The sequence below is a fragment of the Actinia tenebrosa genome, unplaced genomic scaffold (genome assembly GCF_029948245.1).
Source record: "Actinia tenebrosa isolate PJP-AT-01 unplaced genomic scaffold, QUT_ActTen_1.0 PGA_scaffold0__85_contigs__length_37466705, whole genome shotgun sequence".
NCBI classification, from domain to species: Eukaryota; Metazoa; Cnidaria; class Anthozoa; order Actiniaria; family Actiniidae; genus Actinia; species Actinia tenebrosa.
The window spans coordinates 7,054,789-7,078,336 of NW_028292569.1; the positions used below are offsets into that span (position 1 = coordinate 7,054,789).

The window sequence follows — 23,548 nt, forward strand, 5'->3', positions numbered from 1 at the left end:
GCAACCGAGCGCAAACCTTAAACAAAGAAATGATACTCTAGGGAATGACACGTGGTCTGAAATGGGAAAACATTACGTCAGAGCCGAAAAGGTCTATTCGATACATTACAACAGCATTACAAATATATATTTCATATGCATTCCCATACACATCATGTATTATGTAAACCATTCGGATTGAAAACTCCGTCCTTCCTCATTTTATAATTAACAGATCAAAAACAGTTTTCCGTGTTTGATACTCTGATCAAAACACGCGGGATGTTGGGAGAACACGAGAGGAGCGTAGGAAACCACGACGCGTAGAGTATCAAACACAGAAAACTGTTTTTGATTTGCTTTATAAAATAACAAACGCGCGAAAAGATCGAAAAAAAGCAAAGTCTAAGTAAATTCTCCCTACGTGCCGTCTTATTCAAACTGACCAATGAGCGCGCGCGATAGATTAAAAATGACGATAGCGTGTTTTGATACTCTCATCAAACATGGTTTTCGACCAATCCTAGCGCGCGTACTATACCAATTATTTTAAAAACCAGTTTCAAACTGTGAGGTAGCTATTGCTTGTTACCTGAGCACTTTGTAACGCTTGTGTTAGCTTGCACCCAGTGAGTGGCATCCCCATGACCAGAATCTGTACCAGCAGTCATGCGCACTTCATACACAGTATTACGGTTTAATCTCATCAGAGTGTAATGCAACGGAGAAGCCTGAAAAAGAGGTTATGTGACTTTAACTATTAAGTTGCTATCAATAGACGTCATGAAAGCAATAGAGTACTCTCTGGTTGATATCAGGTGATAGGCAGTGTTTGCCTGTCATTGTAAGATGGTAATGAGATTCATGAGATTCATTCAGCTGATTGATACCAAGCAATAGAATACTCTCAGGTTGATAGCACATGACGGGCAGTGTTTGCATGTCATTGTAAGATGGTAATGAGATTCATTCAGCTGATTGATACCAAGCAATAGAATACTCTCTGGTTGATAGCACATGACGGGCAGTGTTTGCATGTCATTGTAGACTGGTAATGAGATTCATTCAACTGATTGATACCAAGCAATAGAATACTCTCTGGTTGATAGCACATGACGGGCAGTGTTAGCCTGTCATTTTAGGCTGGTAATGAGATTCATTCAACTGATTGATACCAAGCAATAGAATACTCTCTGGTTGATAGCACATGACGGGCAGTGTTTGCATGTCAATGACGGGCAGTGTTTGCATGTCATTGTAGACTGGTAATGAGATTTATTCAACTGATTGATACCAAGCAATAGAATACTCTCTGGTTGATAGCACATGACGGGCAGTGTTTGCATGTCATTGTAGACTGGTAATGAGATTCATGAGATTCATTCAGCTGATTGACACCAAGCAATAGAATACTCTCAGGTTGATAGCACATGACGGGCAGTGTTAGCCTGTCATTGTAGGATAGCTGGTAATGAGATTCATTCAGCTGATTGATACCAAACAATAGAATACTCTTTGACTGATAGAACATGACGGGCAGTGTTTGCCTGTCATTGTAGGATGGTTGGTAATGAGATTCATTCAGCTGATTGATACCAAGCAATAGAATACTCTTTGACTGATAGAACATGACGGGCAGTGTTTGCCTGTGTCAAACCTAATCAGTCAGTACCTTTCATATTTTTGACTGGCGGCAGCGAAAAACCAAATTTCAGCGTGTACCACTGAGACACAGAGATAGCATGTTCATGAAAATCGCTGTAATCGAATATCTTACAATGTCATGCTAACGTGATAAGAGTCATTTGTTCCACACATACCGGCAAGTCTACCCGTTTGATCTTCCTTCTGTTCTTCCTTTTGTATTCCAGTAAATACTTTGTGATTCGCCCGTTCACCAGACTGTGATGGACTGGTTTCCACGTGACGAGCAGTCCTGTCCCTGTGCCGTCACCCTTGACAACGAGGCCTCGTGGCTTTCCTTTGGGAACTGGAAGATAATCAGGCAAGAGTAAGTTACAGGTCCTAGTATGGGTTACAGGGGCGCTTTTCGTGTTTATCCGCAAAAACTGGAAATTCCGGTTGGAAATGGGAAAGTTCCGGAAAGCTCGATCTTCCGATTGAGGTAATCCACTTTTCTCGCTCTTTTTGGTACTTCCGGTAGACGCGTGTACCATTTTTCGGAAGTTTACCGCTCTTTTCTTACCATTAGCAATCGAATTTCCAACCGGATGGATTTGGGTTAAATGGTAAGCACCCCATATCTCTTTTTAGCTTAAACACTTCTTTTTATACATAGCCCTTCATTAATTTCACTCTATTTCCTTTCCATCCAAAAGATACTTTTCTTAACAGCATTCATTTCTTTTTCTACCCATACATTCCCTTTTCTACCCAAACATTCCCTTTTCTACCCATACATTCCCTTTTCCACCCATACATTCCCTTTTCTACCCATACATTCCCTTTTCCACCCATACATTCCCTTTTCCACCCATACATTTCCTTTTCTACCCATACATTCCCTTTTCTACCCATACATTCCCTTTTCTACCCATACATTCCCTTTTCTACCCATACATTCCCTTTTCTACCCATACATTCCCTTTTCTACCCAAACATTCCCTTTCCACCCCACCCATCAACCTTCTTCCCCACCCATTCCCCTTCCTCCCCATACAATACCATACCTCCTCCATAGGTGGTAGCAGTAGTAACAGCAGGCTGGCTCTTGACATCATCCTTATTTACAGCATACACCCATATTTTGTACTGGGTGTATGTCTTGAGAGCTTTGAGTGTGAGCTGTCTGTTAGGAGTGAAGGTGCTGGTTTTTGCTCCACTGGCTTGACTAACCTCTTGATATTCGACAAAGTACTCTGTGATCTCTTTTCTAATCAAGGATCAATATATAAGTAATGACAAACAACCATAAAAAAGGGAAGAGATTGGGGTACAAAATGATTTATCTTACTCTGACGGTTGCTCCGCCCACTGGACTTTGATCTGTGAGGATGACAATGGCACGGCAACCAAAGATGTAGGCATTGCAGGTGGTTTCCCAGCTGGGGCTGTTTGTCCAATAGCGTCAAACGATATTGGCCCAGTTCCATAAGAATTTTGAGCATAGACCCGGAACCTGAATTTTGTGTTGGGTTTTAGATTTCTGAATATCTTGCTTGTTTTTGTTGTGTTTTCTAGTCTTGCCACTCCTGAAAGACAAACAGTATACAATTGCGATTGGGCTTCCTGTGGAAATCACATCAAATATTAGGAATTAGTCGAATCTAGCTTGTGGTCTATCGTCAATGCTGCGTTCTGATTGAATGAGCCACTACTAGGTTTTAAGTTGTATATGAAAACCAAAACATTACATTTAACTTTAATTTAAAACATCATCGTTTGCATCATCACGTCAAATATTCGGAATAATTAGTCAAATCTACAGGGTTCGTGCTACTTTCTCGTTACAAAATTCAAGGACGTTTTAAGCACTTTTCAAGCACAAAAATTCGAGTTTCAAGGACAACGTTTTTTTGTATTAGAACGTGGTTTTAAACATTGTTTCATTGTTAAAGTGCAGCTAATTCAGCAGGGGCCACAAGCCTAGATAAAATACGATCATGACACGCAACCAACCAGTAAACAAGCAACCAGAAACGCTTCAATCATTTTTAATCGTTATTTATTTTCAAAGGTAAGTTAGAAATAACATTAAGTTTGCATTAAATTCAAGGAGTATTCCAGGAGCTTTGGCGTTTTCCCCTTTTTTCAAGGGCTTTTCAAGCGCCCTTAAAAACGTGTTTTCAATTAAAGGACTTTTCGAGGATTTAGCGAGTGGTCTATCATCATTGCTGCGCTCTGATCTTCTAGTAGCAAAGAGTGCCGGCTTTGAAAACCAAAACATTATATTTAACTTTAACACATTCTTGAATTTACGTCATCTCATTTGCATATTGATATTTCAAATGTTTATATCTCTGAAAATAGAAGTCCACATACAAAAATACTTCAACCATACTACTACAATGTTCAAATACAAGTGATTTTGAAAATAACAAATTTCCCTTGATAAAAATACACTTGAACCTACCTCCACCTCCCTCGGCATAGGTAAAGAAGATGTGGTAAAATAGAATCTTCCCATTGGTTTGGAGTGGTGGATCCCAGGACACTTCAATTTCTGTAGAAGAAAGCGTCTTTGCACGCACATTTTGTGGCTTACCAGGTAGCCTGGATGGTGGAGTCATAGTTTTTGGCAGAGTGGTTGGTTGGATGGTGGTTGTTGGTGGCGGTGTTGTTGTTGTTGGGGCAACAGTGGGAATGAGGATACCTGGATCAAATTGAACAAATAATTTCAATTGGGAAAAAATTGAAGTCTATTAAATTTGCGAGGAAAATTGCAGCGCTTTAAATAACAGCTGGTCACTGGTCAATGTCTAGCCACATGTGAGTTGAGTGTTGTGTCCATAATATATGGAAGCACGGGTGGCGTAACGGTGAGTGCGCGCTGTCAACAATGCGACCCGGGTTCCAGTCCCACTGAGCTCGGTGTGGTATGTGAGTAGAGTTGTTTGTTGGTTCTCTCCTGTGCTTCAAGGGATTTCCGGGTTCTCCGGCTTTCCTCCCTCCGCAAAAATCAACTCCTAAATTCCAATTGGAATTACAGTGGATGAATAGCTACTCTGTAGAAATGCCACTGCTAAATCCCATTTATTGTATTTCATTTATTTATTCATTTATTTATTTATTCATTCATTCATTTATTCATTCATTCATTTATTTTATTTAATATATTGAATGTGTGTGAACGAAAAATGTTTACTGTGAAAGGGTAAATTATACACCGTGAAAAGATGAAAAAACTTACTGACGTTTCGGACGCTAGTCCTTCGTTGGAGTAAAAGAGAAAGAGGTGGTAGAAAGGAGTGTTTATATACTGAGAACAAGACAAAAGAAACCAATGAGAACAAGGTAGGCAAGGAAACAAAAGGAACAATCAGAAGACAAAAGAGTGAAAGGGTTAGAATGACAGGACACTGGACTCGACAAGAGATTTATTTTTTGATTGTTGCTATTATTGTGTGTTATGTATTTAACAAATAGATATCAGTTTTTTGTGTCTGTCCTCTTATTGACGATAAATTGCTCGGCTACGCCTCGTGGATCCACCCTACTTTGACAATGTGATGACGAAATTTATCGTCAATAAGAGGACAGACACATTAAAAACTGATGTCTATTTGTTTTTTAAAATAACAAAAACGAGAAAAACATCTCATTTTTAGCGATCAAAACAACCAACGGAAAGAGCGCGCGCTCGTTGACGTCAGCTTTATCTGTCTGTCCTCTCATTGATGATAAAAATTAACCAATCAGCGCGCGAGAAATTTGTAAGTTATTGTTAAATGTATAATTTTGTTATTTTGATCGTTATTGTATTAAGCGTGTGAAATAACTTTTCGTTTGCCAAGTGTTAAAACAAATTGGGGGAACCAAAAGACATCTTATTAATCCATGAAAGAACGGAACAAACTAAGTAATGATATCAAACGATGCTCTTAAGATTTTTCAGTTTAAATCGAATTTCTTTAAAAATTTTCAAAACATGTAATTTTATGCGTTTATCATTATTCATTTTTCATCTCATCACTATTTTCATAACCCACTTTTGTTACATCATTGGTTTTACATTGTAAATAAATAAATAAAGTTGAGCTCGAACAAACCTTTCTCAAAAACAGAAAGCTCAGCGGATGCTTGCTCTTCCCCAAGATAATTACTAGCGACACACTGGTAAATGCCAGTATCGGACGGTAACACCATCTCTACAGTCATTGATCCAGGGGCGAAGTGCATATAATCTGTGCTGGGTGGGAGCTTGTAACCATTTTTATACCAACTCACGCTGGGCGTTGGCCTGCCGTCAACGGCACACTTGAATTTTACAGTGTCATCTACATGTGCTTTCTTGTTTGAAGGTTTGGAAGTAAATGTCGGAGGATCTGAAGGGAAAAAAAATTAATTGGTAATGTGCTCCTGCTCCTGGGATTCATTTGCATTATATGCAAAAAGATATTTTACGATTATTTGCCGAAGGCGAAGTGAATATCGAGGAATGTTTACCGAGACACTAGCGGCGAGGTAAATATTCTCCGATATTCACTGAGAATAATCGTTTTAGTATAAATACACAGGTGATTCTTTCAAAAAAAAAAGAAAAAAAAGGAGATAAAAGACATTTTTTCCAGTAACAGCAACGAAGCGGCTGGCCGCCATTTTGGATTATCGCTGGAGGTGATTATCGTTTGATAGTGTGAGTTTCTCGGCCCATCAGCGTGCGAGATTTTCAATAATCACCTGTGTATTTTTCTTAAAAGAGGTTAACCCTATCAAGAATATCTCCTAAAGATCGTTTTTACTTACAGTGAACTTGCAGCGTCACAGACTTGTACACGCTTAGACTGCCTGCCGATCCTTGACATTTGTATTCCCCATCATCATCGGACACCGCACTAGTGATTTCAAGATTGCCTTCTCCCAAGATTTTGACTCTATTGTCATATGCTATAAGCTGTGCATTCTTATACCACTCTATAGATGGTTTTGGATTGCCGCGGAGAGCACACTCCAGCACAACCCTACTGCCTTTTGTGGTGTTTGTATTTGTAGGAGAAGCTACTAAATCTAGTCTTCTTGTATTTCCTTTATCTGAAAGAAAACGTTAAGGTTGATTGATTGATTGAGCTTTATTATCATGATTTTTCAAAGTTTATATACAAGATAGTATTAGAACAGGTATAGGTAATAGGTACTCAGAATAGCTAGACTAATCGAGCTGAGTAGCTGCTAAGATTGAGATATAGTAGGCCGTAGTTATGAATGAAATGGTGGTGAAAGGTGATGAGATGTTCCATACTATTTGTATTGTTTTCTGTTTTTAGGCGTTGAATTACTTTAAGATAGTATATAATTATTCAAATAAGGAAATCGTTAGTATCCTCATCATCATCATCAACATCAGTACTACTACCATCATCTTTAAATCTCATTACCCCTCCCCCAAATTTCCAGCATCATGAATCATTACCTTCATCATTATGTATAATTATCATCATCATCATCATCATCACCATCATATATATATATATATACATTTTTTTTTTTTACGACTACCAATCCCCATAAGGGCCTCTTCCGTAAGGTTCCCTCCACACGCACTACCACTACACTCTATATTTACAGCATACAACACTCAACTCACATTGATTTTTACAGAGGGAGGAAACCAGAGGTCCCGGAGAAAGCCCTTGTGGCAAGGGAGAGAACAACACATTAAACAAACTCAACTCACATATGATCCAGTCTCAGCTGGGGCTCGAATCTGGACCACAGCAGTGAGAAGTGAGCAGTAAACCATTACGCCACCCATTTACCATCACCATCACTACTATCATCATCATCATCACCACCATCATCACTATCATAATTATCACCATCACCATCATTATCATCACCATCATCATCATCATCACCATCATCATAGTCATCATCATCATCATCACTATCACTATCATTATCATACCATAACCAGATGTATGTCTTACTCACCGGCATCGACAGTTAGATTGGCAGCATTACTTGAAGACGTCCTCATAGCTAGTTTATTCGTCGCAGTACACACATATTCCCCAGCGTCTGACCACTGTACATTTCTAATTTGTAATACGCCATTGTCTAATAAAGTATGTTTATTATTTGATGTTGTTAATGATATGTATGTTCCATCTTTTTGCTTGAATTTCCAGGTAATTTTTGCTTTTGGCATTGAATGCCGAACCCTACAAAGTAATCTTGCTACATCACCGAAAATGACTTGTTGTGATGCTGGTTCTAATGTGACTTTTGAAGACATACCTGTAAGAAGATCGAAAAGGAGAAATGTCATTATTATTAAATTACATTGAGTATGTCGTACATAGGTGTCATGCTTATCAAATATTATTAAGACGTAACAATATTGTTGCAAAAATATGGTAACTTCAGATATCCTATTCCCCTGTAGTTCCACAAATATTCAAAATTCCACATGTAAGGGGGTTGGAGTTTCCAAGGGGAGGAGAGGATCTTAGGAGGGTCTATAGTGTAGTTCCAAAAATATCCATACCTCCCCCATGGAAGGGGACTGGAATTTCCAAAGGGTGGGGAGGGTCTGAGGAGGGTATATTGTGTAGTTCCAGAAAATATCCATACCTCCCCCATGGAAGGGGATTGGAATATCCAAATGGTGGGGAGGGTCTGAGGATGGTATATTGTGTAGCCTCAGAAAATATTCATATCTCCCCCATGGAAGGGGATTGGAATATCCAAACGGTGGGGAGGGTCTGAGGATGGTATATTGTGTAGTTCCAGAAAATATTCATAACTCCCCCATGGAAGGGGATTGGAATATCCAAACGGTGGGGAGGGTCTGAGGATGGTATATTGTGTAGTTCCAGAAAATATTCATAACTCCCCCATGGAAGGGGATTGGAATATCCAAGGGGTGGGGAGGGTCTTAGAAGGTTATGTTGTGCAGCTCCAGAAAATATCCATACTTCCAAATGGAGAGGGTTGAAGTGGGAATGTTTATCTCTCCATGGAGTGGGGATGGTTTACAGATGGTTTACAGAAAATAACAGTACATTATGTAGTTCAAAAACTTACCAGCAACTCTTAGATGAGCACTTCTACTTAAAACTATATAATCTTGATTTCTAATGCGTGACGACGCACGGCACTGGTATCGGCCTTCGTCCGGCCGACTACTTTTAGTATGTGTAATACTACTAAAGTATAAAGAACCATCTGGAAGGATTCTTCTTCTCTTGTCACCCAACAACATCTCTGTACCATCATGAAACCACGATATCGTGGGTCGTGGAATTCCTTCAACAGAACAGTTCAGAACTGCTGATCTCTTCTTTATTACTATAATATCTGATGGTTCTTGAGTGAAATATGGAGCTATATTACCAGATGCTCCTGTGGAAATAATAAGGAATTATTAGATTACAGTCCAACAACTGTAACCAGGGACACTTAGACAGTTAGACAAGAGAACCAATTAAAATGTGGAATGAAAACAATGCATTTGTAGGTAGTACATAACACAAAATTAGACTCCTGCATATTTGGTAAGCAATATATAATATTCGTGTCTAATCTGTATTGGCTTTAGAGGAACTAATACCAAGAAGCACTGGTGGCATGCGCTGCTAATGCGCCGCCTCTCACCAATGGGGCCCGAGTTCGAGTCCTGCCGATCTCGATGTCGTATGTGAATAGAGTTGTTTGTTGATTCTCTCCTGTGCTTCAAGGGTTTTTCTCCGGGTTCTCCAGTTTTCCTCCCTCCTCAAAAATCAACTTCTAAATTCTAATTCGATCTTTGGGATTTCACTTAGTTTGGAGCCTTGCTCTGTTGTGAATGTCCCACGCTGTGATACAACAGCGAAAAGCTTTGTAGATTTTAGATTTTATAGACCAATACCAATACAGATTGTATAGTTCCAGAAAATATCCATATATATCCCCCCCCCCCATGGAGGGAATTTGTAAAAGGATCCCCTACTCTGCAACTTCCAAATTTCTTCCATACAAACTCTGTAATATTGTTCTTCCACTGACCCCCACCCCCTAGGAATTCCCGATTTCCTCCATGGGCGGGGTAAGAATGTTTTCGGGAACTTTCATCATACACACCTAATTCAAAAACCTTGTCTGGTTCAAAAAAAGGTTATATCAAAGCTAAGACCAAAGGGGAGCATATAGGAAGACTAACAATTATGCTAATTTCATGCGTATTGTAGTTTTCCCTTCCTGTGCACATTTTATGCATCATGGCTTTGGCATGTTGTTAATCTAGGTCGACTGACTTTGCTCTACTATGCATTTTTACATGTCTATATGCAAATATAACACACATTTCGGAGTACATGAAAAAAAATCTTTTTCGGTCTTAGCTTCGATGATATGACCTTCTCGAACCTGACTACAGTACCTTTTTTCAATTAGGTGTATATTGTATTACATGATCATGAAAGAGATATAATAAATTGAGAATTTGATGAATGTATTTTGATTGTACTGATGGGATAAATCACAAATCATCAAATTATCTGTATGGCAGAGATAAGATCAAACAACTATAATGGGCTGATTAAAGTCAGGACACTGCTAACCCACAGATAGAACCCTGAAACAACCTCTGGGCTGATTAAAGTCAGGACACTGCTAACCCACAGATAGAACCCTGAAATACCCTCTGGGCTGATCTAAGTCAAGGCATGGCTTACTCACAGATCAAACCCTGAAACAACCTCTGGGCTGATCTAAGTCAGGGCATGGCTAACTCACAGATTGAACCCTGAAACAACCACTGGGCTGATCTAAGTCAGGGAATGGCTAACTCACAGATAGAACCCTGAAACAACCTCTGGGCTGATCTAAGTCAGGGAATGGCTAACTCACAGATAGAACCCTGAAACAACCTCTGGGCTGATCTAAGTCAGGACACTGCTAACCCACAGATAGAACCCTGAAACAAACTAAATTTAGAGTGTGATGACTATATTTTGATTCTACTGATAGGATAAAAACACAAATCATCAAATCTGTATAGCAGTGATAAGATCAAGTAGTATAGCATGTGTGAGTTTTATTTAAAGATCAAGAGGTCAAAGCTATCAGCTTCTTCATATCTTATCACAAAGCCTATTCGCCCAACTCTACAGTATCGAATAATCCCAGCTACACTTGAGTGTCAACCCAAACAATGGGTAGTTTTCCCAATGGAATACAGAATGACCCACCAACAAACTCAAAATTTATAAGATTTTTTAGTAGTGATTACTGTAATATTTTTCTCAATGTAGCCTTAGAATACATTAATCCTAGCCTAGAACCGACATTACAATTTTAAGCAATTGGTGTCTGTTCCATGCTATATATTAAAAACGCATTTTAGCTTGTCTGACATAGCAAGTAACTACTGTAGGGAGAAAGAACAATGTATGCGGCAACAATGTATTATAATATTAGCAACTACATGTACATCCAGTTTTCAGTTTCTTTGTTGCTCAAGGTAATATTCCTCAGTCTTGTGTAGAATACTCATGTGTTCTAGTGAATTGCTTACTATCAATCATGTGACTTTTTGGAGTTGACTGGGGGGCAACATGTCAAAATAAGTCCTAAAAGTATTGTATTTGACTATTTCTACAACATCAAACCAGAAAACAAGAGATCAAACAACCTCAAAGATTCTACAAGCCATTAAAAACACAGCTATTACCAGAAGTGAGGTCTATTGATAGCAACCTATGTCAATGGATTCTAAAAGTGTTTTCCCCTGCCAAAAATTGCAATTTGGCACGTCCCTATGATGGTATTTGAACAATTCCAAAAAGGTATATTGTTATATATCCAGCTGAGAGGAAATAGTGGTTTATTTGGATATTTAGGTGGATTAACCTTTGACACAGATAAAAAAGCACACAATTGAGCATAAGGGATCGGATTAAGCTGATGAAAAGTTATAACCATGAATACGTGGAATGCATTAATGGTTATAACCACACTTAGGAAAGGTTAAAAGGTTGTTGTTTTATGCTTTTTGAATTTCCAGTAGAAAAATTAGTTAAAAAGCTAATAAAAGCTAAAGGAAATGACAGTTAAAGTGTCAATATGCATTTCAAGAAACTATCTTTGCCTCTTTATGGAAGGGGATTGAAAGTTCTAAGGGGTGGGGAGGGTGTGAGGAGGGTGCATTATGTAGTTGTTAGACATATCCATACAGTACTTACCTCCCCCTGGAGGCGAATCAGAATTTCCAAGGGGTGGGGAGGATCTGAGGAGGGTATATATTGTGTAGTTCCAGAAAATATTCATACCTCCCCCATGGAGGGGGATTGGAATTTCCAAAAGTTGGGGAGGGTCTGAGGAGGGTATATTGTGTAATTTCAGAAAATATCCATATTATAACTTTCTCAATGGAAGAAATTTGGAGTGTCTACCAGTCTTTAAAATACACACAAGCACCGTCCCCTCCCCCAGGACAAAAGCTTGACAGTTCTCAATATAATCCTAAAAGCTTCTACAATGGTCCTTATATATAAAGATAAATTCTCATCATTATAATTATAAAACATTTTAAGTATAATATTATAGTGTGACTGTTATCTCTGCTGATCCATGCTATATTATAAGTATAAGACACCATTACTGAATGCGTCATGACTGGTTACTTATCTGATGAAAGGGATTGCCTTAAGAGATGGTTTTTGTCTACTGCTTAAGGTATAATTACTTTAATGGGTCTTATCAGGGAATTATCTAATGGTCATGTACCGGAATATAGACCCCTTCACAGTTCCCTGCACCTTTGCATTGAAGAGAGACGAACATTGAGCTTGCAATGATAGAGACCTTTTTTAACACCTTGGACATTATTCACATGTCTCTATCATTGCAAGCTCACCGTTTGTCTTGCTTCAATTTACTCCCTGTATGTTCCATTGAAAAATATTACATTTTTGTTTTGATAAGGATTCAAAATAATCAGCCTATATATATATTAGATTTTTCTGACAGCAACAGATGAAGTAAAAGTGTGGGTGGGCATAAAGAGATGAAGCACCTTTTGCAAAATAACAGCATGAGTTAAGGATAATATTATAGAACTGTATATAACAATGTTTTCCCATTTCAGACCATGTGTCATTCTCTTGAGAATAAGATCTTGGTTTGAGTTGTATACATATTTCAATATGTCTTCTCATGCACAACCAGGAAAACAAAGAAAATATATTAAATGAAAGGGAATGACATGTGGCCTAAAATCATGGGAAAACATCCACTTTCACCCAAGATAAAAAAGTCTATTGAGCTATCATTTATCTAAAATCCCGGGAAAACATCTACCTACACCCAAGATAAAAAGGATTATTGAGCTATCATTAATCTTATGAAATATAAAAGGTCTTAAATCTGGTAAGGCATTGTTGAACGCCTTAGGACATGCTAGAATGATGTCCAAAATGACTATGACATCAAACTAAGTGGTCATGCAAGCCCACACATCGTAGTCAAGAAGTAATTTAAGATAAGATAAAGTATGATGCAAAACCCAAGTTATCAATAACATTATTAACATTAATATGTTTTTATCTGTAATGATTGTTTCCAAGAATGATATCAAAAATCTTAGGACTAGGCCATGTTATATCAATCATGTCCCCAACTTCAAGAAATATGCTTTTAAAAATGAGCTATCAATATTCTGATGAAATATTAAGTCGTTATCTAATGAATTTATGATGATGACATCATACTACGTCTCATCCCACATCGTATATCAAAAGTACATGTAGAGGAGTAAATTAAGTTAGGATGTGATATACAAAAATGAACCATTATAGAAATTGATCAAAGTACATTACTGTGTGCCTACCCCAAACAAGGCCACCGAGACAGATTTTCATACAAATTAACCAATAGCAATGAAGTATTTAAACAACAAAATGAGCTTAAAGTTTTACATTTTCCTCTTGAAAAGCATACTTTTTTCCGTATAGATCTGTGTTTTATCAGAAGTGAACAACAAACAGTGTAAACTCCAGAATTCGTCACCATTCTGTTATTCAAAATGAAAAACATGACTTGTAAATTAGATTCAAAATTTGTTCAGGTGGCTTTGGTTAATGCACTCAAGCTTTAGTAAATGTGCTATGAAAATTGACCCATCAATATCATGTATATAATGAAATATTAAATTTATCGAAGTATGAAGGCAGAAAAACAGGCCTATGACATCCTACCACAGGAAAAAAACGGATTCTCAAATTGGGAATCGTTGAGAATTTCCTTGAATTCCCAATTCGAACACCAACATTGGGATTTATTGTTGGGAATTTCCTTCTAATATCCAATAGAAAAACAAAATTCCCAACAAACTAACATTGGGAATCAGTGCCACATTCCCAATTATTTCGTTCTCTCTGGGAATTCGATGGGAATTCGTTGGGAATTCAAGGAAATTCCCAACAAATCCGGGTTTTTTCTTGTGACTACGTTGCACCCGAAGCAATAAAGACATCAATTAAGGTATACAGTACTTTATGATGTGAAAAATGAGATGTCAATGCAATATCATGATGAAATAGTCAAGAATGAAGTCAGAAAAACAGGCCTATGACATCATATGAGTTGATGTGAAAAATGAGATGTCAATATCATGATGAATTATTCAAGAATGACGTCAGAAAAAGTGGCCTAATTGACATATCGCATTAAGTCAAAATAAAAGAAGAAATGAATTAAGATATTCAGCATGAAGTGAAAAAATGAGCTGTCAACATCACATAATAAAATATTCAACAATTGACGTCAGAAAGACTGGTCTATGACATCATATTCACACTTTCTGTCAAAACTAGTTGAGAAGTAACTTATCAAACATAAAAAAAGTCAAAACCTGAATTAAAAATCTTTTAAAATATTATCATTGTGTAGTTAGAAAATATTATCCACTTTGTCATACTTAGAAACTCTGTGAAACCCACCGAAAAGTGTTTCCACAAAAAAAAACAATTTCTTCTCCCAAATCTTAAATTATTATATTATAAATCCTATTCCTAAGTTTCGATAAAAATATGAGTGCTTTATCTTATCTTTTTGATTTTAAATTGACTATTTTTTCTTTTAATATTAATATAATTCAATATCTCTTTTTCTGAATGTCTAAGTTTTCATTTCAAAATCAAAAACTGTTCATAATATTTACCAAGTCAACTTTCTTTCTTATTTTTTTCTTCTTTTTATTGATATTTCTGATCTTCAAAAAATAAATTCCCATTTTCTGTTTTTTAATTAATATCTCATATCCTGAAATCATGTTTGCTTTTGTCTTTCTTTCTATTTCATTTATTATTTTTTAACAACTTTTCTTTCGTTTTTTTTCCTCACAAATCATTTTTTTATGATAAAAATATCCATGACGCAATGAATGTATCTCTTTGTTTATCTTTCATTAAAAAACTAAGTGCTCTGTGGATAATGATATCCAAAAATAATAAAGAAAATAGGTTGTCTGTCATCACCAGTCACTTTATTCCACTTCCAAGTTTAAATATTTGTCTGCTAGCTCTGATTCCAACAAAATTCATTAATGAAAAATTTTCAATAAGCATGCAATGATGACAGAGGTGTCTTAAGTAGTACTGTGGGGCCTCCACAACCTTCTATTCCTGGACTAAACATCACATATGATAGAGTTCATTAGGATTCTCCCTTGATTCTAGGGTTCTTTTCCAAGTTCTTCAGTTTTTCCTTCTCTACAAAACCTAACAAGCTAAATTCCAATTTAATCTGTAAGTAAGCTGTGGCCTGACTTATAGGACAGCCTTGAGGTTGTTTCAGGGTTCTATCTGTGAGTTAGCCATGCCTGACTTAGACCAGCCTTGAGGTTGTTTCAGGGTTTGATCTGTGAGTTAGCCATGCCCTGACTTAGACCAGCCCAGAGGTTGTTTCAGGGTTTGATCTGTGAGTTAGCCGTGCCCTGACTTAGATCAGCCCAGAGGTTGTTTCAGGGCTCTATCTGTGAGTTAGCCATACCCTGACTTATAGATCAGCCCAGAGGTTGTTTCAGGGTTTGATCTGTGAGTTAGCCATGCCCTGACTTAGATCAGCCCAGAGGTTGTTCCAGGGTTCAATCTGTGAGTTAGCTGTGCCCTGACTTAGATCAGCCCAGAAGTTGTTTCAAGAAAGAAGACAAAGAAGTACATGTTGCTATGCAAAAATAACACAAGTTTTGAATAAACAAACTCTCTCAAAAAGCTAATAATATGTCAGAGGTGTAACTGGTTGTCACGAGGGAGGAAAATGTGCTTCTTATTGTCTTGACAACAGGTGATATTGACATTTTGTTCTCTCATAATTTCAAAAAAACTGTCATATTATGGAGCCAATTTGACTTGGAATTCAGGTATTTTAAAGCAAACTGACAAGTTTGGAAATGTTTAATAAAAACTGTTCTATCTTAGGAAAAGAGCCTGTCATACTGTCAGTCTATTTCTGCCAGTGGCATTCAAACTATATTTGTATTCTGTAAGTAAGGAATGAGTTTTTATCAAGGTGTTTTCATATCAGTAAAAAGGAAAAATAATTGCCAATAGCTAGCCATGGAAACAGCATGTTTAAGTTAGAAAAAAAAGATGAAGTTTGAATAAAATAAGTTCAAAGTTTGAATTCTGTAATAAAACCTTTACTATCTAATGATGGATATTTTGATACAAAATTTCAATTTTTGAAAATTTATATCTTCTTGAGTTTTGAACTTACTTCCTTCAAACTTTCATAGTTTTTCTAATCTTAACATGCTCTTTCCAGTTATAGTAATCATTCTTCTGCTCTGTGAGTTTTGGACAACTTTGGAAATTGGAGCTATGGAATTGATTAAGGCAAAAGAAAAACTTGTGTTGAACAATGAAATGTTGAAAAATGAATTGAGAAATAGTAAATGAAAATACAATATTTTTTCTTTCTAGTCTTTCAAAAGTTATCATAATTACAGAATAGAGATTTCAGAACAAAAATTAACAAAAAAAATGTAAAAATAACTTTTTGGTTATGAAAAATAATGACGGACGGCAGAATTTTTGAGGCCAGTGAACTTAAATATTTACAACCCAAGATCTTAATTAATTTACAAAGCCTTAAATTCCTTGAACTATTCAAAAAACTGAGACTCAGTGACTTGGATCGGGATTTAGCTAAAAATGGGAAACTGCAATCCTCATTGAATTTGGGAAATTTTTTTCGTGCAACTCTGAATTTTGTGGAACAATAATTTTTTTGTGAGCTTAAAGCTAGGAAGAGGCCTAGATATTAAAAAATATTTTGATTATCTGATTTAGTAGTATATATTTAGGTTTCTTACTTTTAATAAAAACCACTCTTTTATATCATTATTTAGTCTAGAAACTACAAAGATAACATTTTACCAATTTAATTAATAAATAAAGCTTTGAAAGTTAGGTAAAAACAAACTATTGTCGTCAAAGAATATTAAATCCAAAACAAAACTTAATTAACTAATGTTATAGATCTTAGCAGTGACCAGGGCTTAAAATAATGGTCAGACATCAGACAATGTCCAACCAGCACTGCAACTTCTCCTGTCAAATCTTTGCCTTGCCAGCAATTCTAACCAGTAACAGTTATCTAGAAGTAAGGTATGGCTAAGCTAAATTTCGCCTGTGAGGACTGGGGGGTCCAGATGTGTAACTCATGAATTGGCTGACTCTGTAGGCAGAGGATGTATGATGATATATTTTTGACATTTAATTTTATAATTGATATCAACATCATAGATTTTTCGTAACACATGCTGGTCAGCACTGACATGCCCTGGAACAAAAGTGTCTATGTTGAATGTACACTGTACATATAGCTATTGATTCATTGGCCATTATTTTAAGCCCCTGGTGACTCGACTTTGTTTCAGTTTTCAATGCAGATGTTTAGGGTGTGGTAAAAACAGGATGCTATTGTTCTTTAGAAATAATTTGAAAGTGAAAAAGATGACCTTGTAGCATTGACTTTCAGAATTCAATAAAATTTATCTAATAAAGTTACAGCGCAACACGCAAAAGTATGACCACATTTAATGTATCCACATTCTATGTAGAGGCTTTTTGCTGTCAAACAAACGTTTGTGCGCCTTGTTTGGTAAAACCAGCCAGCTTCACATCAAAATGTGTCATTTTGAATATTAAAGCCTCTGCATAGGACTTTGCGAATGCATAAAATGTGGTCATACTTTGCGTTGTATTGTAAAAATATAGTAAAAACTGATGTGTTTGATCAACTGCAATGTCAGTGTATTGATCTTTGAACATAAAATTTTAAAATCAAAATTTGATTTAACTACACTTGGTTAACAAGTTCTACCCAGTGAAAAATGGATGAGAAAATTTGGCCAAATAAAAAATTTTACTGACAACATTAAATATTAATTAAGGATAAATTTGTTATTTAAGTATAAAATAATTAGGCCTGGTAAATTATCAACAAGATTTATAAATGATTAAATTTTATTGAAGAAAATTTCAGTCAAGTTGAATGCAGGTGATGAGAATAAAAATGTAATTACTTACAAATTATCTTCTATTTTGCTAAAGACATTCCCCAAATAAACTGTGAATAATCAAAAAAAAAGCCCTATACCCTGGGGTCATGTTTTGTCGACAGAGCATAATAAATCGCTATGAAGAACTTGAGACATCTTAAATAATGAAGGCATAATTTTAGCAAAACAAAGTATTAATGTTAATTGTGACATTTATATAACCTCGTTGAGTTAAAAAATATCAAAATAAGAATTGACTTAAAAACTGTAGAAAATTGCTTACTATCAATCATGTGACTTTTTGGAGTTGACTGGGGGGCAAACAAGTGGTTGACTGGGGGGCAACTAGCAGATGCTACAGTAAGTCAAAACATATCAAAATAAGTCCTCAAACTATTGTATTTGACTATTTTCACAACATCAAACCAGAAAACAAGAGATCAAAACAACCTCCAGGATTCTACAAGCCATCAAAAAAGAGCTATTACCAGAAGTGACGTCTATTGATAGCAACCTATATATTTATTGTAAACAAAAAGGGCAATAAAAAAATAAGTTAGAACAATAATGTGTGGTATAAGAGATGTATATGCAAGAGATAAAAATATGGAAATAAAAGCATTTAAAAACATATTCCAATTATATCAGCTTTTTTTTTAATACAAAGATGAAAATTTAGGAATAAAGTTAGAAAAACAGTGTGTGGTCTAAAAGATGTATACAGCTATTTCAAAAAAGGCTGAATGGTTGAACCATGATAGGTAATAAGCTATAGCTGATAAGTGATAGGAGATAGGTCATCCCAAGATGCAAGGATAGCTGGACTGACTGGTATTTCTTTATCACTATTCTATTTCTTGTCAATAACACAGATGTGGTTGTTGAGATATTTAGCGTTCACTTAGTCGATGAAACCATTTAAAACACCTGGATTATTTGCGTTTAGATGCATGCTCACTGTGCCTTTGTGCAATCGCCAATCACCGATCATCATTTGCCATTTGCCCCTTCAACAATTTTTTAAATAGATGTATGCGAGATATGTACAATAACGAGATATATTAGAGTTCATTGTAAATTTTATATTAATTGGATAAATCCTCTCAATACAAAGTCAGAATTTTGAAATTTAAGTTTGCAAACAACAGTTCATGGTCTTATATATATATGCAACAAACATTACATGAAAAAAAGAAAAAGGAAAGGAGGCATGAGGAGTAAAAGGATTAGAGTTAACTATGAATTTTATTTCGATGCTAACAGTTTTTTAGCTAGAGGATGAAAATGGGGAAAAATTAGAACAAAAGTGAGTGGTCTTAGAGATGTATATGTGAGATATGTTACATGAAAGAAATAAAAGGGAAGATAAAGATATGGCACCATTAGATATAAGTGAGATTAAACATGGCCTACTGATATCCTTATTTCTATATGGGTTTGAAGAGCCACAATGACAACCACCATTGCAAAACGTGAAGTATAGTATATGTAAAATCCAATTAAAAGTAGATAAAAATATAAGATTGCACAAAAAAAAGGGGGCAAGAAAATTTTGGCATCTAACAATTCAGGCCTGTCACTAGGACCTTGATATGGGAGGTTCCAGATCTGCTATTTGCTAGAGCACCTGAAACTTGTGTCTCAAGCAAGTTTCCAAACAAAGGTGTTCTGTGTCCAGGGTTTGAAATAGTGGCCTGCAAATGGCCAAATGACAGGCCAAATTTCAAGATTTGCAGGTGGAAATAACCATACACTACTGCCAAATGAATAATAAAATGGCATGCAAAATTTACAGGAATGACCTCCTTTTAGCATGCTCCTTTACTATGGCAAGCTGCAATTTTTTCCTATTTCGAGCCCTGGTCTCACGCCCGTGTGAAACTTGCCCTGTAACCATGTTGCACACAAGTTTCAGGTAAGAGATTCAATGTCTGACAGGGTCTTGACTAATACATAAAAAATAATTAAGGGTATAAAGATAATATGATATAAAGGATGCTGATGATGACTCGCTACAATAGTTTTAGCTCTGTCATACCTCGTTTAATTTCTGGCACAATATTACTGATGACCAGCAAAGGGTGACTGGACAAGCTTCAATCCTGGCCAAACATTGGCTGCGGTTACACTCAATGTTGTTAAATTTTAGGTGTGGTTACTGGTTTTTACTCTCAATTTTTAGTGAACCTTTCATTGTAGGCATTATCTTTATCTTGGTAATGTGGTTACGTACTTCAAAGCATTTTACCATAGCATAAACTACACCAGATGGCCTGGCATGCTTTACTTGGTTTGTCTTAAAAAAACTAATGAAATATGACAGCTAGCTAGGGTGTTACATCAACAGTAGTGAATAACACAACTCTCAGTGAACTTAGTGAAACACTAGTGTAAACACTATGGAATTTCAATCAAAGTTACAACCATGTAAACTCCAAACGGAACTGCAGCTATTGTCTGATGACCATCAGCCATTATTTTAAGCCCTGGAAATTATTTCTTATGAAGTATTGAAGTCAATTTAAGTTATGCTTCACAGATTATGAAAAAGAAAGTTCTAAATAGATTCACGCATGAACGACTCTATGAATAACGAACACAATACTTCAAGGTTTAAAAATCAAATAATCTAGAAACAGGAAGGAAGCTTGTGATGCTTTTGAGCTAAAGTTTTACTACCAGCAGAGACCCAGCTATTTGCATGATTGAATCAAAAGATATAAACCATACGCTGTTTAAATTTGTACAATGGATGAAAATATAATTAAATGCTGGCTGTGTAGTAAATAATAAAATTATAACAGTACTAATAATAGAAATAATAAAGGGTTCTTTTGTAAGTGGTGTAATAAAGGAACATACAATTTCTTTTTTCCGGAATATATTTTTCATCTTTCAACAGGTTGGACGGAGTTATGAAGCAAAGGATAAAATACGATACATATATTTTAGTGCATTTAGTCTCAAATGTTTAGAAAATAAATAAATTATGAGGGACGTCGTTAAGACGACGGGATGGATTTCTAGCAATAATAATACAAAGATCAAAGCAGCTCTAGGGGAAAAGCTTTTTTCATAAAAACACAGTACTTAGGAAATAATTAATGGCGAAAAAATAACGATGCAAAAGATAAAAAATAAAGCTATTGAGTTAATGTAGGAAGATAGACTTGGAAATTGCCTCAGGGCTACTGAGAATTCAGCCGAGCATATTACTTGTTTATTAACGGTAGTAACTTGAAAAACAAAACGAATAAAGGTAATACTTTTTTTGCTAGTAAAAAATTAACAAAAAACAATGTTATATTATTAGTAAGTTCTTGGTATATTGGTTCATAGACTTATTTTTCAATATTGACGTGGTCATTATTATTATTGTTATATTACGAGGTTATTAGTAGCTTTACATACGGCGTTATGTATACCTCGCCGGTGAAATATAAAACTGGCTTACTACTAAACCATTGACAGGAATTTTGGAAATGAATACAGTATTGATTAATGCCTTTAAATCATGGTCTTACAATTGAGTTACGCAAATGATTTCTTACTAACAAATTGCTGTCGATTTTCTCAACGCATATACGTAGAGGAAGCTGATGAGTAGTACAAAAAATCAGCTGAGTTTTGGGCTCAAAAAAGCTCTCTTTCGACACCCTTTCTGCACTTAAATCAAGTGAAATCAATATCTGATTAAGGTTCGATATCTCGTAGTAATGGGAAGTTCGTAGGTTCCACGAGTCCCGAACGTGCGAAAAAACAAACGCTAAATTTTGGAAACCCCGAATATGAATAAATATAGCGTCTGTAGTATTAATATTCGGCTTATTGGCCCGGGGTAAAGCCGCTACCGTGAAGATTAGGTCGTAATCGAGCAACAGATAAAGTTGAAGCATTTGAGGATTAGTTTTCTGATTGTGTTAGAGTCACGAGTCGCTGGCATTGAATAGTGTAAACACTGGTTGTAGTCAATGAACATCAAAAAGGACCCCACGTTCAAACACCTTCCGATTGCATCAGAAGTAAGTAAATAAATAATACAAACGAGGAATAAAAGAAAACCACTTCATCCCAACGAAAAACAAGAATATAGGATATTTCAAAACAAGAAGTTAAATAATTTCGGTCTGGGAAGCAATGTTATTTATGAAATGAATCCAACCAAAGCCCGTCAAAGAAAGGACCGTACGACAATTTTGTCACCTTTTGCTAATGAATAAAAGCATTAAGAAGTGTCTTTCTTTAACTAAATCAAGGCTAAAAGTTTTAAATCTTACTAAATTATAATGCGGTTATAATAAAGCCACATTCTTTATAGTAAAAGTTGACTTTCAAGGCTTTGAAAACGTTCGAAATCTTCCTCCAAGTTTTAACCAAAACAACCTCAATCCATGTTGTTAATGATTCCGATTATTAACAAACTCAAAACACGTCTTACGCTATTAAACATAAGTTATAAAGCCTTTCAAATTAACAAAGATATTTGAAGCAAAGCTTGAAATCCTTTACGCGATCATTTGATACCATTCTGAGGTTAACTTTGGCAGATTTTCAAGCAGAGAAAAACGCTTACCTTTTGAGACCAATAAAAGTGTCCCTCCGAAAATTATACACACCACCAGCTTGCTAAAAGTATACGACATCCTTCGTCTCTTTACTTGCCAAGAATTGAGGCTTAAATTACGGTTAAAGTGAGTAAAAACGTCCTCTAAATCCCTTCCATACTTTGTAGTTGTCCAACGCTTCATAAATCAAATGCCTGAAAGCAGCAAAGATGTATGTTATGGCCCCGACGTCACATGTCAATCAACGACATTCAGCCAATCACAGCGAGATATTGTCCTCCCACGGGCCCTTGAAATGGCTTTTCTTGACCGATTTTCTCATTTTCACCTTCTTCTTTTCAAATATTTACTTTTCAAGCTTAAAATTTCACGCCAAAAACTCCTCCTATCTTCATTAGAAATCGTCTTAAGACTTCAACCACTTTCGAGTCCACACAGAAGCAATATTTATGGCCTCAGTATCTGATTGTTTTGCGTAAAAAAGGCTCAACAGTTAACGACTTCAGTAGCTTTTCAGAAAAGAAAACTTTCCCCTGGGAAAAGTATGCATTTTTTTATAAAGCCAAGAAATAACCTCAAATATGTAAATGGTTAGCGTTTTATAGTAATTACTCATCAAATATACAACCTGTAATCCTCGTAGATTAAGTTCACTTTTATCGGATCAGGAGAGACTGATTTTTCAAAATTAAAAGGATAAAAAATTTGTTTCAAATTAAACGAGTGATTTTAATATTTAATGGCTAAAGATAAAGCCCAACCAAGTAACTTCACACATTTTTTTAAAGGGTAAAGATAACAGAATTGAAGTGTAGGAAAATACCTGTTTCATGACGAG

At 36.0% G+C, this 23,548-nt stretch overlaps 1 protein-coding gene across 4 annotated transcripts in view; it reads right to left on the bottom strand.

Annotated features, from left to right (window-relative positions):
* Positions 1 to 23,548, bottom strand: part of LOC116308902 (neogenin) — a 39,950-nt gene extending 16,402 nt beyond the window's left edge. For 3 of the 4 annotated variants that reach the window (XM_089028048.1, XM_089028040.1, XM_089028043.1), the window contains exons 1-12: positions 23,534 to 23,548; positions 22,719 to 22,904; positions 8,686 to 9,003; positions 7,591 to 7,896; positions 6,406 to 6,690; positions 5,709 to 5,984; positions 4,850 to 4,918; positions 4,073 to 4,312; positions 2,954 to 3,191; positions 2,670 to 2,872; positions 1,800 to 1,969; positions 572 to 710 (exon numbers count right to left, since the gene is read on the bottom strand). In XM_089028048.1, coding sequence (XP_088884174.1) covers positions 572 to 710; positions 1,800 to 1,969; positions 2,670 to 2,872; positions 2,954 to 3,191; positions 4,073 to 4,312; positions 4,850 to 4,918; positions 5,709 to 5,984; positions 6,406 to 6,690; positions 7,591 to 7,896; positions 8,686 to 9,003; positions 22,719 to 22,893 — 2,419 coding nt within the window. In that variant the 5' untranslated portion in view covers positions 22,894 to 22,904; positions 23,534 to 23,548. The remainder of the gene's footprint in view (positions 1 to 571; positions 711 to 1,799; positions 1,970 to 2,669; positions 2,873 to 2,953; positions 3,192 to 4,072; positions 4,313 to 4,849; positions 4,919 to 5,708; positions 5,985 to 6,405; positions 6,691 to 7,590; positions 7,897 to 8,685; positions 9,004 to 22,718; positions 22,905 to 23,533) is intronic. The other variant, XM_089028050.1, reaches the window with a different exon arrangement.